Below are 19,483 nucleotides of genomic sequence, written 5' to 3' on the forward strand. Positions count from 1 at the left end.
TGCCCTGCTCCAGAGGCAGGCTGGAAGTGCCAGGACATTGACACCCCAGGAACAACCTCTGCTTCCCTATTTCTTGTCCCTGCACCCCCACTGCTACTATCTCCACCAACTCCCAAGTAACCAGTTGTGCTTGAATCCTTGACTCAGACTGTGCCTCTGAGAGAACACACCCCAAGACACAGCTGGTCTAGTCTTTTCCCACCAGCTGTGAAAACATTTATTTACACACAACTGACAGGAGTTGGGGTATAAATACCCCAGCTCCCTCACCCCTCGGGTGGGATAGCTCTGAGACACAAGTTTTTTGCTGTTTCTCAACGTTCCTCCAGGATCACCTCCAGCTGGTGATCCGTGTGATGACATGTGTTTTGTTAGCTGCCTCCCTTTCCTGTTCTCTCTTCCTTACCACCCTACTGTGCTTCCTGGAGTCACCTCCCAAATAAACTCTTGTTCTCAAATCCTGGACTCAAGGTCTGCTCTTTTCCCACCAGCCATGAGACTTGCAATTTCACATGAACCTCCACCCTTCCAAGCGGAATAACAATGTCACAGCTCGACATTCCTGAGCTCACACAGTGGTCCCCCTTCTTTAGCTACTGCACACATTGTGATTGGCTTGCTGTCTCATCATTTCAGCCGTATCAGAAGTTTCTATTGGATCTAAAAAGTGTAACCATACACATTCATTTTGCATTTTACTTGAATAATTTTTAAGTGATCCCATTTTTTTAGTCACCTATTCTTCATATACAAATTATTACACACACTTGTAAATTTGGGTTTTTATCTAGTAAACCTTGGGACTAAACTAGAACCAATGTGAACAAAGTCAAAGTGATCTCGGGTGGCCTCGGCCTGCAGCGGCTTGAAGCAGGATTTCGGTTCCCTGACCGGGAATCAAGTTTGGGCCACAGCAGTGAGAGCGCTGAATCCTAGCCACTAGACCAATATCCAGTGACAAGGCCCCGCCCCTTCGGCTTTGCAGAAATGAATTCCCACAAAGATGGAAAGTAGTAAAACAAAGCGTTTATTAGGAGGAAAGAGAGTACGTGTGAATAGACACACGGGCAGACTAAGAGAGAGGGTGGTAGTTTAAATCACTTACATGGGGCATTTCTCCTGAGTTTCCTTTGGCCAATCATCTTGCTTTGCCTGGTTCTGAGTCCATATTTGGTTTATCTCAGGGTCCTCCCATATGTGCATGCGCATCTCTTAGTCAAGATGGATTCTAGTGGAGAGGCCTACGGGTAGGTTGATATCACTCCCCTTTTGACCTCCAAGGAGGCTTTCTGCACATGTATAGTCCAGAAGGTCTCCTTGACCTTGAGAATGAGAAATATGTGGTCCCTATCTCTTATCTGGGTGGGGCTCAGCCTCTCCTATTAGCCTCCTGCTATTATCTCTATCTTGGAGTATCTGTCCACAGGGGACAAACTCCAGCTGCTCAGCCTGGAACCCATCTATCTCCTGCCTCATAAGGATGCAGATTTTTTCCCAGTATAAGGAAAATCTAGTAAACGTTTATTTTTTATTAAGCGGAGTACCTAGTTTAGAAGTAGCAAGTTCCCCAAATATTGGAAGAATTCATAAAGAGTCATAGCTGCTCAGGAAAGGGCTTTCTGCTTGTGTGGGAGATTGTACTAAATGAAATCTAAGATCCCTCAAATGGCAAGAGTCTGAAAGCTTAGTGAACACGCAGCGGCGACCGTATGCTGGCAGTTTATGAATATTTTCCTTCAGCGACAATACAATGGCTCAAGGCAATATTTGTTTTTCCAGTTGGCTCCACCACTGGCCCTGCCCAGCGACTGCAAATCAGGCTGTCTTTTGTTGACTGCATCATCACAATAGAGACTTTGGAACCAGAGTGAGCTGGCAATTTTCTTGATGATGCAAAAGGCAAAATAGGGCACAGCCTGCATTTCCACAGCTGTATTGGCATCAACACATTTACCAGTTAAAATTAAAAAACTGAAAGCAAGTGAAAGACAAAACTTCTGTTTGTCACGTCGGCTGGTGTGACCTGGGGAGTGGGAGTCTCGGTTTTGAAAGAGCCCTGAAAGATGCATCTCAGTACGTACATGGGGCCCATCACACAGAGTCTCTGTGCCCTCGACGTGCCCTTGGCAGGGAGAAATACAATTTCATACAACAGAATCATAGGCGTCCCGAAGAATATCCAGGCAGCTCCTTATAACCAACCCGCCCAGGAAAAGTGCTGCTTACTCTACATTTATTTTATTTTATTATTTTTAAATTTTTTTAAGTTTATTTATTTATTCTTGGCTGCTTGGGTCTTTGTTGCTGCACGTGGGCTTTCTCTAGTTGTGATGAACGGGGGCTACTCTTTGTTGTGGTGTGAGGGCTTCTCATTGCGGTGGCTTCTCTTGTTGCAGAGTGCAGGCTCTAGGCGCACGGGCTCAGTAGTGGTGGTTCGTGGGCTCTAGAGCGCAGGCTCAGTAGTTGTGGCGCACAGGCTTTGTTGCTCTGTGGCACGTGGGATCTTCCCAGACCAGGGCTCGAACCCGTGTCCCCTGCATTGGCAGGCGGATTCTTAACCACTGCGCCACCAGGCAAGTCCCTTACTCTACAGTTAAAAGGCCCTTTGAAATATAATTTTCATAACATCTCCATCCAAAATCATAGCAATGTTGCCTTTTAAATGAAAGAAAATCACTCTTGCTGTCAGGAAATGTTTCTTTGTGTCTTGTTTAAATTTCTTTCATGGAACTTACACTTGCTTCTTACCTCAGGGTCTCTCCTCTGCAGGGCGAGGAAATGTCTGGAACAAAGATGGCAGGGCTAAGAAACAACGGCTAAACCAAGTCTGATTTATCGAATAGTGATAGCCCAGGTCTTCTAGCCTCTCTTCCTAAGGTTAGATTTTATATGCCTGGGTGGCTTTCTGTTTTAGTTTATTCTTCTTTTAACTTGGATTCCAAATGTGGATGAAACACTCATCTACAGAGCATAGCAGTATTTCTGCCAAGAGGTTTGCATTCTGTATCTCTCAGACCATGTATTTACCACCTGGTATGTTCTGTAGTTATTGAACTAGTGACCCACTAGGACTCTGTATACGTTTGCTCAGGCTGTTTTAGCAGAGTACCACAGACCAGGGGGCTTAAACAACATAAATTCATTTTCTCACAGTTCTGGAAATATAGAAATCTGAGATCAAGGTGTCAGCAGGGTTGGTTTTTTCTGAGGTCTCTCTCCATGGCTTGTAGATTCTTTTCCTTGTGTCTTCACGTGGTTTTCCCTTTTGTTCCTGTCTGTGTCCTAATCTCCTCTTCTTATAAGGACACCAGTCACATTGGCTTAAGGGCCCAGCCATCTGACCTCATATCACTTTATCTCTTTAAAGGCCCTTTCTCCAAATTTAGTCACGTTCTGAGGTATCAGGGGGTGGGGGTTAAACACGAGTTTTGTGGGGACACGATTCAATGTGTAACACCTAGAATCCTGTGTTAGCGGTTCTCTGGAGCCCTGTGGTCAAGGCTGTATGGTAATAATGCCGATCATGGCAACAAGGTCCCTTCTACTTAATGCTCATGAAAGCCTGATATACTGACTCATATTTGTCACAATTTAAATTTCATCTTTTTTTTTAACCATCAAATGTCTTTTTAGTATATGAAGGTAACAAAATTGCGTTCTTCTAAAACTTTAGCCACTCTTGCCAACTTTGGTTTTCTAGAAGTAACTGTGAGTTCTAACGCTTTGTTAAAGATGTTGACAAAACAAATAAATAATTCCAGACTTATGCCCAGGCTGACATGATTATCTCCCAGGTTGGCGGTGTCGACGAAAAATGAATCAGTCAATCTAAGAAAGAAATGGGAAATTTTATTGGAGCCAAATTGAGGATTATAACCCAGGAACAACCTCTCAGAAAGCTCTGAGAACTGTTTTACCCCTTAGAGGTCAAAGCACAATTACACAGGTTTTTGAGACAGAGGGCTGTACATTAAATGATGTAGACAGTTTGCACAATCCAGATCTTTAAGTACAAAGTGGTGGGTCATTGTGATCCCTTACAAGGTCAAGAAGGAATGTTATCTTTTAAGGAGTTGGCTTGTGCGTGCGGGGAGAATGTTGCTCTTTATGGTTGAGCAGGTACTTCCGCCAATGGGGAGGTCTGGTCCGTGCATAATGTCGATACACAGCAGAGGGGAGAGAGGAGAACAAGGGGCAGAGAAAAATGTTTATGTTTAAATTTTCCATGACTTGCCTTAGAATACGAGTTTTTACTTCATCAATAGTATAAACTCTTGCATGGGTTCCCTGGGTGGCACCCTTGGGCTGGTAACATAACAGGAAGGAGGCCATCCAGACTTGAAACCAGTCTTGTCAGGGTCATTGCCCTGGAAGCCTTTTGATTATTTAATAAAACCTAGTGCTGATTTTCCACCTTCATTCAGATACTGGTTTCTAAGCCCTTTTGAATGCCTTTAAAAACAGCAGCAACAAATGAGGGTACCCTCTGAAGACTCCGTTATTACGCAGAGAGCAGGATGACTGGGACCACGTTCCTACTCCCCTCGGCACTGGGAGCCACTGGTTAAGTGATGATTCTGCTGCGCTCGCCACCAAGCAGATTCGTTTCTCAGTGGTCGAAATACAAATGCATTTGTATATAGGACCTGGAGGTCTTTGAAAGAAAAGTGGCATTATTTATATTCGTTATGATCATTATGTACTGGGATTATTTTCTCAGTAGGCGATGTGTCTTTTGCCCATATTTATGAAGCAGGGGAGAAGGCATTTAATGAATTTCAAGAGTGTATTTGACTGTAAAACACACCTCTCTTAGTACATTCACATGTAAATAGCCCTTTTATTTGTTCTCTCTGGTGACCTTTCTTCTTTTGTGGGTAGATCGCGCTTTGTTGTTGTTTTATATTTCCAAATGGGAGACTGAATGATAATAATGAAAGATTATGCAAAAAATCCATGTTTAAAATAATGTTGATATGGCACTTGTGTTGCAGGATAATTATAGTAATTTGGCTCTTACACTATACGGAGTCAGGAGTTAGTTGCTAGAAAATACGGTGGTAGGGGTGATTCAGAGGGTTTTCATCCCAACAGGCTGTTTGATCCTGCTGACTTTTCTCTTGAAAATCAATTGCTTGTGATGAATACTCTGAATTCCCCCTTGATTAAATTGGCTGTCGGCGGGCTGCACCCATTGCACTTGGGTCACTGTGAGTTCTGTGTCTGTTTACACAGGGGTTTTGACGGCTCTTAAAATATCAGGGAGCAAGTTTAATCCAAGCAAGCGAAGCAACTGAAGAGGCAATTGCTAAAAATCGGTCTTTGCACGTGGCAACAAAGGAAAACGTATTAATTCTAAGCCCAACATGTTAATTCTAAGCCCAACGGTTAATTTCATTACGGGGTTACAAGCCTTTTCTCCACTGCATAGTGCTCTGGCTTTGGGTGTTTTCAGACTTCCAGGAGCACGTGGGCTCACTCAGTGGAAGACCAGGGACAGTCACCTTGGACGCTGGTTCCAACTTCAAGTTCATGTTTCACGATGTTTCATTTCCCCTCGAGGTTACTCACACATTCAGATTTTCTATTTCTTTTGAATCAACTTTAGGAAATTAGATATTTCTAGAAAAGCATCATTTAGTATACGAAGGTTAAAAAATGATTAGTGTACAGAGGTGGATCTACATATATATGTATCTCCAGTGTGTATGTCTGTATATGTATATATACATACACAAACACATATGTATATAACAGTATATATATATACTGTTAAAATGATTAAAGAAGACAATTTAGGTGATATAAACAAACTTTATTTGACACTTCATGAAGTGTTTCCTTTGCTGTGCAAAAGCTTTTAAGTTTCATTAGGTCCCATGTGTTTATTTTTGTCTTTATTTCCATTTCTCTAGGAGGTGGGTCAGAAAGGATCTTGCTGTGATTTATGTCATAGAGTGTTCTGCCTATGTTTTCCTCTAAGAGTTTGATAGTGTCTGGCCTTACATTTAGGTCTTCACACATCTATTAATTTCTGATATCTTTCTTTTGCAAGGTAAAAAAACAACTCCTTTGAGATTTTCCAAGGGGGCTCTCTGGAAAATCAATTCAGGATCAAGCTTTTATTTAGGATTTGATTTGGGGAAGACAAAATACCAAAGGTTGTCAAGCACCTTAAAAGGTTTGAACACCTGATTTTATAGGACCACAAGTCACTATGAAAAAATACCTAGTTACCTATTTAATCAAAGTAACAATAAAGAATCTAAAAGTAACTATAGGAGGTGACATGGCTGTAAAAACAAACCTTAGCTCTTTTAAAAGCAAGAATACTTAGTTCTCTTAGTCAAGGACATAATAAAGGTCCACATAAAGCACAGGAAATTATTCTGATAAAACATAGTCTTTGTTTCCTAGGCAGATTACTTAAAAGGTAAATAAAAACCTTTGCGATGTCTCATTAAGAGTAGACCAATAACCCAAGAAAACTTTGTTGTTTTAATAGAGGAAAAGCCAAACTCTAGTTTTGCATTCAAGTGTTATTGATCCTAAAGCTCATTAAGAAAAGAAACCTTATAAGTAAATCCGTCCAACCTTTACCAGCTTTGACCAACCACTTAACATAAAATTTCTTTCCATAAACCTTCTACAACTTTCTGTATCATTCAGGTTTTGTCCTGTTCCTTCCCTTTCTTATTCTGAAACGAGTCAATTTCTTTCTTTTTTACCTCAACAAAAACACATTCTACATTCCTTGCGTATTTTTCATACAAAATTGTTTGCCTTTATCCTTAATATTTCTAGTAATTTCAATTATATATGTTGATTATAATTTTTGACCATTATAGCCTTCATTTTACAGAGAAAATGAGGAAGTAGACAATTGTGCATTGTCAGTCATATACTAGCATTTCCTAGCAGGCTAGCAAATTTCATAATTTTTAGAGGTATATGCTTCTTTACAGCACAATTTTTTGACGTGGCATATCCAAATAGCTTCATTAACAGATCCAAATGTCTTTAACCCCTCTTTAAAAAAAAAAAAAAAGAAGCCAAAAGTATATAACCTTAAACTTAGTAGTGAATGTTTTAATGTTTTATCTTCTTTAGAAATGATTTAGAAGTTTGCCAAGTGTTTATTACTTAATTTAGCATAACTCGGGTGTAGACAGTCTTGGGGTGTGGTAATGAAGAATGGGTCCTAGACAACTTTGCTCAATTCCCCGCTTCATGTTGAAACCCCGCTTTCACATTTAGATCTACCATCCACACAGAATTGATTTTCATGTGTGCTGTGGCAGAGGAATTGTTTCATTTAAAAAGTATGGATATCCAATTGACCAAGCACCATTTACTGAAAAGGTCATCATTTCCCTCGTTGTAGTGCCACCTTTGCGTAAATCAATTGCCCATATTGTATTTGTGGGTTGATTTTTGGGATTCTTCACTACTTTTTTTTTTTTTAATTTATTTTTGGCTGAGTTGGGTTTTTGTTGCTGCGCGTAGGCTTTCTCTAGTTGTGGAGAGCAGGGGCTACTCTTCGTTGCAGTGCGCTGGCTTCTCGTTGTGGTGGCTTGTTGTGGAGCATGGGTTCTAGGCGTGCGGGCTTCAGCAGTTGTGGTGCGTGGTCTCAGTAGTTGTGGCTCGGAGGCTGTAGAGCGCAGACTCAGTAATTGTGGCACACAAGCTTAGTTGCTCCAGGGCGTGTGGGATCTTCCTGGACCAGGGCTCAAACCTGTGTCCCCTGCATTCGCAGGTGGATTCTTAACCACTGTGCCATCAGGGAAGTCTCCTCATTGATTTTCAGTTGTTGTTCTTTTCTAAAATGAGTGTTTAAACTGTAAGTATTCCTCTATGCTTGGATTTAGTTGCACCTTACAAGTTTTGTTTTATAATGTACTCATTATCAATATTTTTGAAATTTCATTTTATTTATTCTTTGGCTTGTAAGTTATTAAAAAGAATATTTACTCCCAAACATATGGGGATATCCTATTTATCTTTTTAAAAAATTTTTTTATTATGGTAAGAACACCTAACATGAGAATTACTTTCTTAAATTTTCAAGTGTATACTGGATTTTTGTTAACTACAGTCACAGTGTTTTCAGCAGATATAGAACTTATTCATCTTGCATTACTGAAACTTTACACTTTTCAATAGCATCTCCTTATCTCCCCCTCCCCCCAACCCCTGGCAACTACCATTTTACTCTCTGCTTCTATGAGTTTGACTTTTAGATACCACATATAAGTGAAATCATGTAGTATTTGCCCTCCTGTGACAGACTTATTTCACCTAGAATAATATGTTCAAGGTTTATCCATATCGTCACATGTTATAGGAGTTCCTTCTCTTTAAGGCTGATTAATATTCCGTTGTTTGTACATACCACGTTTTCTCTGTCTATTTGGGTAGTCTCGTTATCTTTTTATCACTAGCTTTTAGCTTAATTGCACTAAAGTCAGAGAACCTACTCTGTGTGATTTTGACCCTTTAAATTTTGTTCAGCATATGGTCAATTTTGGTAAATGTTCCTGGAGTCCATGAAGAAAGTGTATATCCTCTAGTTGTTAGGTGCAGGGTTCTATATGAATCAGTCACGTTTGATAATAATGTCAAATATTTTATCCTTTTGACTTCATCAATTGTTTCATCAATTCATGAGAGGTCTGTTAAAGTCTCCTGCTTTGATTGTGGATGCACCAATTTCTATTCATAGTCTACAATTTTTAATTATGTATTTTGAGTCTATGTTATTAGGTGCATAATTTTTAAGTCATTATGTCTTCCCTGGACTTAAAATAAATCAGTTATGAAGCGTCCTTCTTTATCTCTAGTGAAATTTTTTTGCCTTAAAGCCTACTTTTTCTGATTTTAATATGGCCACACCTGCTTTCTTTGATTCATATTTGCACGTTATATTTCTATCCACTCTTTTATTTTCATCCTTCCTATTTCCTTACATGTTAGATGTGTCTCTTATAAACAGCATAAGTTTGGTTGTTGTTATTTTTATCTAGTGTGACAACTGTTGTCTTTTAATTATAGTATTTCATTCATTACATTTAATGTTCTTATGGGTTTATATCTACCATCTTACTTTATAGATGTCCCCTATGTTTCTGTGTTTTATTCCTGGTATTTTGTATTTGTGCCTTTTTTTCCATTAGTCTCACCAGTGTCAATTTAATTGGTATTTTTCAAAGAACCAGCTTCAGTATTTACTTGATTCTCACTGTTATATTTTGTGACTGCATCAGTAGTCCATTACCACAGTAATGCTGCTAACAAACAACTGCAAAACCACAGTGGCATCCCACAATAAGTGTATTTTGCTCATGCAGCTGCGGTCAGCTAGGCAGCTCTGCTGATCTTGGCTGGGTCTTCTCACGTATCTTGGGGTCAGTTGCCTCTTGGCAGATCTAGGCTGGCCTTGGCTCCGCCCCGTGTGCCCCTCGTCCCATAGCAGGCTGGATGGGGCATGTTCTCATGGTGACAACAGAGCTGCAAGAGACCAAGTGGAAATCCACAGGGCCTCTTGAGGTCTAGACCTTGAACTAACACATGTCACTTATCGAAAGCAGGTCCCAGGCTGAGCCCAGAATTGGAGTGGAGGCCACTACATGACAAAGGGCCTAAACAAAGCGAGGCTGAAAAATCAGCAGCATGATTACAACCCATGTTCACAAAAAAAGAATAACGCTGGTGATTTTTATCACGGCCTTCTTTCTCCTGTCCTCAGGAGACACAAACTCCAGTTTAGCCTGTTGGAGGATAAAACCTACAGTCTCATGTCAAGACAGTGATCTGGGAATTACCAGTGCACTGAGCTCAAGTTCACCATACTCTATGGCTTGGAGTCTGCACTGCAGTCCAGGAGGGAGGAGTTTCCTTGAACAATATGGAAAAGCTCATTGTCCTGCTTTCATGCGGCCTGCGAGTGTTTTCCTTTGTATCATTGTAGACTTCATCATCAGCCTCTTGCTGTTCATTCAGCTAATACATTCCCATATACTAGCCTTTGGAAGCCTGGTCTAGCACCTGGTGAGCCTTGCATGGTCTAATGGCAGAATAAACATGCAAGACAAATGAATTTATAATCAGAGATTTGTTTTGAAGGATAGAAAATTGTGGTGGGACCACAGCAGAGTTATACCTAAGTCATCATAGGAACATTAACATAGACTTCATAGAAAAGAAAGCTTTTGAGTCAAAACTTCAAAAACAAATTGGAGCTTTCATGAAGATTTTCCTGGCAGAGGGAAAACAATGTGCATGTGCAAAATAAGGAGGTGTTAGAGACCAGGGCGTATGAGGGGAAAGCACCAGCTCAGTGTTGCTGAAGCGGGAAGTGAGGGGGTGGCAGGAAGTAGGAAGCAGGACAGGAGATGGAGGAGAGGCAGCTGAGGTCTTATGAGCCCTCACAAAAGAGTCTAGATTCTATTTAATCACAACATAACTGATGAGCAACCATCAGGAACCTTTAACTAGAAAGGGATACACCGTCAACTTCTAGTTTCTGGGAAGACTTTCCAAGGGCCACTGGATTGTGCTGGAAAGAGATGAGGTGCTGAACCAGAAGCGTGATTGTGCATGAACCTGGGAGATATTTTGGAGACTTAATGGAACTTAATGTTTTACTGCATTTGGGGAAGGAAGACCGTGGAAGAGGGAAACCTCAAGGGTGACTTCAGAAACTAGGTGGATGGTGGAGCCGTTTTGCAAGATGGGAATAAGAAGAGCGAGTGAATCATTTGGTGGAGGTGCTGTGACTTCGGATTCAGACAAGTTGAGTTTACCTTCCTAGGAAGCACTTGGGTGGATACACAGCACCCAGGTGCTCTCGAGGTTAGACTGAAATGTGACTTCCTGAAAGATGTTCACATCCCAATCCCTGGAATGTGCAAATGTTACCTTAGTTTTGGTAAAAGGTCTTTGTAAGTGTGATGAAGGATCTTGAGATGAAATGACCCAAGACAGAAGGAGCTTGGCCCTGCCAACACCTTGATTTCTGCCCAGGGATACTGTACTGATTTTGGACTTCTGGCTTCCAGAACTGTGGGAGTATACATTTCTGTTGTTTTAAGCCAACAAGTGAGTGGTAGTTTGTTACAGTGGCCACAGGAAACTAGCACAGTTACGAAGAAGACCAAAGGGTCAGAGGCAAACCAAGGAAGGAAACAGGTCAGGAAATAAGGACATCTCCACTCTTCAGCAGAAATGCTTGATAGCACTGTCTGCTCACTGTTTCCATCCTCTTACTGTCTTGAGGCTACTTCTTATCCTTCAGATCTCAGCTTAAATGTCCAGAGGGACGTCTCTGACCACTCAACCTTGAAGCAGCTCCCGTGCTCTTATTTTCTGCATCTAGCAGAGCTTAATGTTTCCTCCTTCTCTTACTGACTTGCTTTGGGAGTGCAAGTTAGTCTTGTTCGTTGCTGAATCTTCAGTGTCTAGTGTGTTAATGTCTACCAGATGGTAGGTGTAAAATATAAATTTTTAAATGAAAGAATGAATAAGTAAGTGAACACGCACTGTGCTTTGTTCATACCTCTGCTTTAGCAACTTTCACACTGCAAGATCATTAGAGGTGTGTGTGTGGGGGGAGGTTGGGGGGTGCACTCACACCCTAATTACTTGTGAGCCTCTTAGAGTAAGGACTACATCTGATTCACTATGTACTTCGCAGTACCTCTAGAGTGCCCTCAACTCCCCGTTCTCCACTGAACTTCAGTCGAATGAATGATTTAACTCGAACCTCTAATCTTTCCCCTTCTTAGAGCTGAGTGGCTTAAATTCATTTGTCAGTCTTTTCTGAAATCATCATATTAAAATACTAAACAAAATGACCATTTTGTAATATTCTGAAGATAGAAATTTACTTTTATAATTAGACCTTTTTGGGGGGAATCTTAATTGTGTTAATAATACACGAAACTGTCCTCCTTTAAAAAGGGTAATGCAGTTAAAGTTGAATTCCCTTTGGTCAGTGGCCAAGCCTGGTTCTCCCTCTCATCCCCAGAAGTGGCCATTGTTGTTAGCCTGCATCCATCCAGACCTCTTTTTATGCACATATTCACAGAAAAAACCACTACCATCTTGTGGCAGTGTTTTTGTTTTTTGAGGGTTTTTTGTTTTTTTAATTAATTAATTAATTAATTTACTTTGGCTGCGTTGTGTCTTCGTTGCTGTGCACGTGCGTTCTCTATTTGCAGCAAGCAGGGGCTACTCTTCCATGTGATGCGTGGGCTTCTCATTGCAGTGGCTTCTCTTGTTGCGGAGCATGGGCTCTAGGCGCGTGGGCTTTCAGTAGTTGCAGCACGTGGGCTCAGTAGTTGTGGCTCGTGGGCTCTAGAGAACAGGCTCAGTAGTTGTGGTGCACGGGCTTAGTTGCTCTGCGGCATGTGGGATCTTCCCGGACCAGGGATCAAACCCGTATCCCCTGCATTGGCAGGTGGATTCTCAACCACTGAGCCACTAGGGAAGACCGTGGCAGTATTTTTTACATAAATGGCACCTTTTGGGTATGGGACGTTCTGAAATTTGCTTCTTCACTCAGCTCTTTGAGATCTAATAACGTTGATGAGCTTAGGTCTGTGACCCTCCTTTTTCTTCTTTTTTTTAAAGTTTATAAAGCTTTATTAAACATTTCAAACAGCTGTGCAATGAACACACCAGAAGTAAAAGCTCCAGAATAGCAGTCCACATGTTCCACAAGAGTGGCCTCGCAGTCCCATTCCCTAGATGGACTGCCTCTAGTTCTGTCCTCTGCCTGGCCCACCTCCCTCCCCCTTCAGGCAAGAGAAAGATGGATGGTTTAGACTGGAAGGACAACCATGCTGATCCCCAGCGGGCAGGGGCCAGGAGACAGTCTCATTTGCCAACACTTTTACTGAAGCGCAGAAAAAGAAAAAGGCAAGTGACAGTCACAGAGTCTTCCCATGTATTCTTCGTAATGTATACATTATGTATACAGTATATATATACATATACATGTATATATATATATATGTATATGTATATGTATATACATATACATGTATACAGTCTATACGCGCAGGACCGGAGAATCTCCTGGAACGAGGACGATGGCCACCGCTCCCCTCTGTCTCGTCTGAACCACCTCGGAGTCCAGTGTGCTGGTCACTCTGCAATCCCCATACTAAGTACCAACTGTAGCGGCCCCTACAAGCTAGCTATTGCTACACCTCAAAATCACAACACGTTTGATAAAGCTTCTTTAAAAAGGATTTACACATGTACTTGTACACGTATGTATACACACACGCGCACGCACGGCACACCACACCAAAAAATATCCAAACACCTATCAGGGGATCGTGGCTGTTATGAAACACACAAGTATACTCTCCCATTCACTCGGCTGGGGATTGCTAGATCTACGTAAACACACCACACATCAATCCTGCAGAGCATGCCTGGGAGACAAAATGAGGCCCCCTGCTTGCTACAGTTGAGAAAGGCAGGAGGAAGGGCAAAGGAAGCGAAGCTGGGCTGCTGAGCAGGAGCCCAGACCCCCAGGTGAAAGAGCAACAGGTATCTGTTACTTCTTCCTTCAAAATGAAGTGGGGAAACTACTGAAGATTTGTGGACAGCAGTCAAGACACAATTCTGTCTAGCCTGCCGGCCAGGGAAGAAGAATGGAAAAGCGAGGCTCTCGGGCGTCGGCAATCTCTTTATATTCGAGATAAGTGCAAAACTGAGCCCTGTCTTGGACAGGTGTCCCCCAGAAAAGGAAAGGGCTAAAGAGAACTAACAGGAAGCCAAGAGAGGGACGGAGGAGTCAGTAACGCTCTGAGAAGGGAGGAACCCCTGACAAGGAAGGGTCACAGAGGTGACAATGAGACTGGCATTTTATCTGCCCGGATCATGCTGGGGCAGTTGACCAGGATGGGTGCAGGCTCCTCGTGGGAATGAGGCGAGGGGCGTGGACATCCTGCCAGTCAGGGGCCAAGATGCGGACAGAACACACACAACCACAAGACCACCCACGACTACAGGACTCTACGATAAAAGCACCGGTCAGTGCTATTATTCACATTATAAGGATGAAACGTCACAGGCCAAAAAGGCGCCATCAGGAATGTGGCACCTGCAGGGCCACGGGATTTGAAACTCCAATGCTTTATGACCTATGTCAATGCCTCCCCTCCCATCTTCTGCTTCCTTGGAAAGCTAACTGGGCTGGCTGTTAGGTGCCCACAACGCCGGGGTCCTGTGCTGATTCTGGAAGCGGGGAATCGGAGCAGTGGTATGGGAAACAGTTTCCCCAGCAGCTTTAGCAGATGAGGAACAGGGCTGCCAGGAAAACCAAGGCACAAATTGTGCAAGGCTTCCATTCCAGGAGGAAGCTGAGCAGGTAGAAGCCCATGAACATGGAGTGGCGGGGTTGAGGGGCTTGGGGATGAGGAGGATGGGCAGCAGCCACTGGAGGCAATACATGATCTCTTCTGGACAGGGCCTTCGCCAAGGCCACCGGGCACTGCGCAGGAACCGACCTAATGGGAGCCAGTGGGCGTGGGCAGCTGCCCTCTGCTTTCTTCAACCCTCGCTCTTCAGGAGCTGAGCCGCTGTGGTCTCTGGCTGTCCGCCTGGGATCACCAAGGCAGCAGGGATCCTGCGAGTCCTGACATGAGGCCGCCGCCACCGCTGACGCCTTCGCAGCTGCAGCCTGCCTCCACCTCAACTCGCCTCCGACGCCGCAGGAAGCTGCAACCCTCCTTTTATCTTCTGGATAGGATTCCACTGTATGGAATGGGCCACATTTGTCCTTAGATGGAAATTTAAATTGTTTCCACTATTTTGTTATTTCAAACTGTGCTGCAATAAATATCCTTGCACACGTATCCCTGGGCCCCTTGCAAGAGTTTCCACAGGCTATATTCCCAGAATCGTTCTTGTTGGGCCTGGAAATACATTGCCATCAAACATGGCCATAGCAGTGGCCTTCCTCCAGAGCCTCTCCTAGTTTTCCAGTATTTAGTGTTGTCAGCATTTTTAACTTTGGCTAGTATGATAGCTGTGAAAGGAGATATTGTTTTAACTTAATTTCTCTATTACTGAGGTTGGACACTTTTTATGTGTTTATTGGTCATTTGCATTTCCTGTCCATTCATTTCCTTTGCCTATTGTGTTTTTTTTCCTTTCCCTAGAATTCAATTGTTGGTCTATCATGTGTGTTGCAAATATTTTCTCCATGTATCTACTTATTTAAAAAATAGGGGGTTCTTTTGACAGACAGAACTTTTAAATTCTGATGGGGTCTAGCATGTCAATATTTTTTTTATGACTTCTGCCTTCTACATTTTTAAGGAAGGGTTTCTCCACCCCCTAGATAATAGAGATGTTCTCCTATATTTTCTTCTCGTAATTTAAAAGTATTTAAAAAATTTTAAGCTGTTAATATATCTGCAAATGATCTTTGTGTATTGTGTGAAATAGGGGCCCAAATTAATTGTTTTCCTTATGGTTAGCACTATTTATTGTACAGTTTATTCTTCCCACACCAATGCTACCTTTTACGTATATGAATATTTCATAATTATCTGGCTCTTTTCTGGATTGCATTCTGTTCTGTTCCTACTCTCAATAACCCTCTGTTTTAATAACTATGGCTTTATAATATGTCTTTTTTTTTAAAGAAAAGTATCTCCATTTTTATTTTGGGATTATGTGATTAAATAGTTATTTTTTAAATTAATTTTTATTGCAGTATTGTTGCTTTACAATGTTGTGTTAGCCTCCACTACACAACAAAATGCATCAGCCATACACATACAGATATCCCCTCCCTTTTGGACTTGCCTCACATTTAGGTTACCACAGTGCATTAGGTAGAGTTCCCTGTGCTATACAGTATGTTCCCATCAGCTGTCTATTTTATACATAGTATCAATAATATAATGTGTCTTAATATTCATTAGAAAATATGGCCTGCTCTTTGTTGTTATTTCTTAAAATTTTGTTGACTAGCTGTTCTTCCATATTTGCTCTTTTAGAATCACTTTATTTCATTTCACAAAAAAATCTTGTTAGGATTTTTTATCACTATTTTAAAAAACTGTCAAAACCCACCAGATTGCATACTGCCACTTTTTCCTAAAGCCCTCACAGTGTATTATTTAGCTTTCCCTCTGTATTATTTCTGTTAAAGAGCAAGGCAGACACAGGTCTTGGGTCTATACAATTTGGGAGCTCTCTTTAAGAAAACTAATACAAAATTAGGAATGCAATAGTGGGTGCTGTGCCTTGGGAGGAAGCTGAACCTCCAGCTTTATTTGCTTCATGGTAACCCCGCCTCAGGGTAGCAGTCTGACTGAGAGAGAAAGTGCTAGTAAACGATGCCTTCGCTCCCACTAGAATAAAGCCCTAGTTCGTGACTACCAAGCTACTTAGGTGGTGTAAGCAATAAAATAACAGTTAAGGGGCTTCCCTGGTGGCTCAGTGGTTGAGAGTCCGCCTGCCGATGCAGGGGACGCGGGTTCGTGCCCCGGTCCGGGAAGATCCCACATGCCACGGAGCGGCTGGGCCCGTGAGCCATGGCCGCTGGGCCTGCGCGTCCGGAGCCTGTGCTCCACAACGGGAGAGGCCACAACAGTGAGAGGCCCGTGTACCACACACACAAAAAAAAGTTAAATTTGCAACCTCAGTCGTGTTTCTAGCTGTGTGTTATATAATACCGCTGCCTTGACTTTTCACTAGGACGGCACCTCACATCTGAGGATCTCAGGGCACATTAAGAACATTAATTAATTAATTAAACCCCACAAAACCCCAGAGACACAGGAAGGAGGGACGTGGCATCACCTTGCCCAGTTCTGAAATGCAGCCACCTCTGGGGACGAGCAGGGCAGCTGCTTCTTAATAAATGGCAACGCCCACGACACTTTAGCCCAGACAATTAGTCGTTGTCGTTGGTAATTGTCTTGTGAACATTAGCCTGTCAGACGGTGAGGGCTCCAGGATGAACTGTTCACTACAAATCTAATTCAGTCTCTGAAATTTCTGGCTTTTTAGTAATTTTGTCCTAATCATAAAGTATATTAAATACATAAACAACAAGGACCTACTGTATAGCCCTGGAAGTTATACTCAGTATTTTGTAATAACCTATAATGGAAAAGAATCTGAAAAAGAATATATATATACACACACACATATACATATACATATATACATAAAACTGAATCACTTTGCTGTACACCTGAAACTAACACAACATTACAAATCAACTATACTTCAATAAAATAAATAAATAAATGCACAGGGAAAGTCTAGTTTTCTTTTAAACTCGACAGTGTTTTTGGTAGTTCTTCAAATTTAAAACTTAAGATAAGAAAAGATTATTTTAAAAAAATAAAGTGCAACTTAATAGGGAGTTATTGATAACATTTGTTTGTTTGTTTTTGATTCAAAAACTTTGCTGCTGAGCAAAATCAATCAGTGATGGTAGAAGTCAGGACAGCACCTACCTTTAAGAGGTGTGTTGGCTGGACAGCAGGTGAGGGAAACTTCTGGGCCCTGGAAAAGCTTTAATATTCATTTAAGGGGTTGTTAACGTGCAGTACATACAGGTAGAGATTCATGCACTGTGCTGTATACATGTTGTATCTTTTTTTGTGGTTTGTTTGTTTTGTTTTGCTGTACACGGGCCTCTCACTGTTGTGGCCTCTCCCGTTGCAGAGCACAGGCTCCGGACGCGCAGGCTCAGCGGCCATGGCTCACGGCAGCCGCTCCGCAGCATGTGGGATCTTCCCGGACCGGGGCACGAACCCGTGTCCCCTGCATCGGCAGGCAGACTCTCAACCACTGTGCCACCAGGGAAGCCCTACATGTTGTATCTTAATAACAAGCTGAATTCACCTGGAAAGCACTCTAGTCTTGCTGTTGTGAGAACACTGGAAACACTGTACGAACAATCTGGAAAGTTTTGCAGGGAGCAGGATGTATCCAGGTGCTAGAGACTCGCTAGGTTTCATTCTCCCCAAAGTGTCTTTCTTCAGAAGAGCGATTCTGAGTGCTTTGTCCCCTCTCATGTCATTTGCTCTCCACCCAGAAGAGCTACTTGCTCTGCTGGGGTGCCATTCTCTCATTGTACCTTCAACGTTATATGCCTCTTCGTCTCTGCCCTTTACACCTCCCTGGGCGTCTGATTCTTCTCTTAGAATTTCATTCTACTTCATTTGCCTGCATCTTTGCCAGAAGCAGGTATAGGGCATGAGTAAGTGGGAATTGGGGGCTGAGAGGCGTCTGCAGGGGCCGTTGCACTGGCTGTTGCTGCAGGAACGAACGCAGTGGGAGAGGAGGATGTGGAGAGGATAGGCTGCCTCTGACGCCACCGCGTCTGCTGTGATGCTTAGAAACAAGAAGACAGGGCAGCAGGCCACGTTGGCAGCCCAGTATCTGGGGCCTCCAGCAGGTCTTGGGTCCCTCCTGTGTATGTGCGGACGATTCTGAGGAGGGGCAGCCCCTGGGCAAGAGCACCCTAGGGCTGCTCTGAGCTAAGGCCGAAAGGCTGCAAGCACATGTCAGGGCTAAGAGTCCCCCAGTGGAGCAGACACAGAGTGAACAAGAAAGGAGGGGCGGGGGGTGGCGAGAGAGTGGGAGAGGGTGGGAGGGAGAGAGTGAGACAGTGGAAGAGGGGGGGGGGTGGGGGTGGGGAGAAAGACAGACAGGAACAAGGAAAAGAAAAGACAGCAGAAGGAGAAGGAAGAAAAGGAGGGGCAAAAGAACTTTTCGGACAAAATGGGAAAAAATTTTGTCTACTCTAGTTTTTGGTGAACGGTAAATATATGAACACTACCCCGATTATTGACTTTCCAGAACATATGAAAACAATAATGCAAAGTTAACTCCAGGTCTTGCTTAGAAAGTAGAAAAGTGAACAGCGTGGCCTCTGTCAGATGCCCGTTCACAGTATTTCCCAGCGTGGGGAAAGCAGCCCTTGTGCTAATCTCTGTGTTCTGAGAGCACTGACATAGCCGATTGTGGTCTTTTCCATATTCTGCCTTAAAATCATTTCAAAGCCTGCCGTCCAGGAGGTTGATGATCAGTTGTTTACAAACTTCAAAGGGGCTCCCATGAAAGGATCACGGAGCTTGGTCTCTGGCAGGTTCGAGGGCCTCCTGGAGGGCAACCCAGCCCAGCCCCATCCTGGCCTCAGTTTATGTCCACAGCTCCCTCCCCAGGTATCACTGGACCCCCATCCTGTGCAGATGGAGGCACGGAGAGGTCAGAATCCGAGTGGGCTGCGAAGACCCTGTTCTCCCCACCTCGCGGCACTGCCCTCAGCAATATAATCCTTCAGATATGCTGCAGCTTAGAAACACATGACCACGCTGCCTCCAATTTCCTGTGCTCTGCAGATATTGACCATCTCTTTTCTGTCCTCTTGTCCCTTTTTCTCTGAAAGGTGCCGAGCTCAGGAGCAGCAGCCAGGAATGCCAGCATGTAGTCAAGG

General features: G+C 43.0%; 1 protein-coding gene and 1 pseudogene across 1 annotated transcript in view; one reads left to right on the forward strand and one right to left on the reverse strand.

Annotated features, from left to right (window-relative positions):
- CFAP61 (cilia and flagella associated protein 61) overlaps window positions 1-19,483 on the forward strand; it is a 249,891-nt gene that overhangs the window by 45,085 nt on the left and 185,323 nt on the right. Inside the window, exon 9 of the mRNA XM_060119879.1 lies at window positions 19,436-19,483. This exon is cut by the window's right edge and continues 44 nt beyond it. Within this exon, the coding sequence (XP_059975862.1) occupies window positions 19,436-19,483 (48 nt within the window). The remainder of the gene's footprint in view (window positions 1-19,435) is intronic.
- Window positions 14,087-14,466, reverse strand: LOC132476714 (bladder cancer-associated protein-like; annotated as a pseudogene).

Source organism: Mesoplodon densirostris, chromosome 16 (genome assembly GCF_025265405.1).
Source record: "Mesoplodon densirostris isolate mMesDen1 chromosome 16, mMesDen1 primary haplotype, whole genome shotgun sequence".
Lineage (NCBI taxonomy): Eukaryota > Metazoa > Chordata > Mammalia > Artiodactyla > Ziphiidae > Mesoplodon > Mesoplodon densirostris.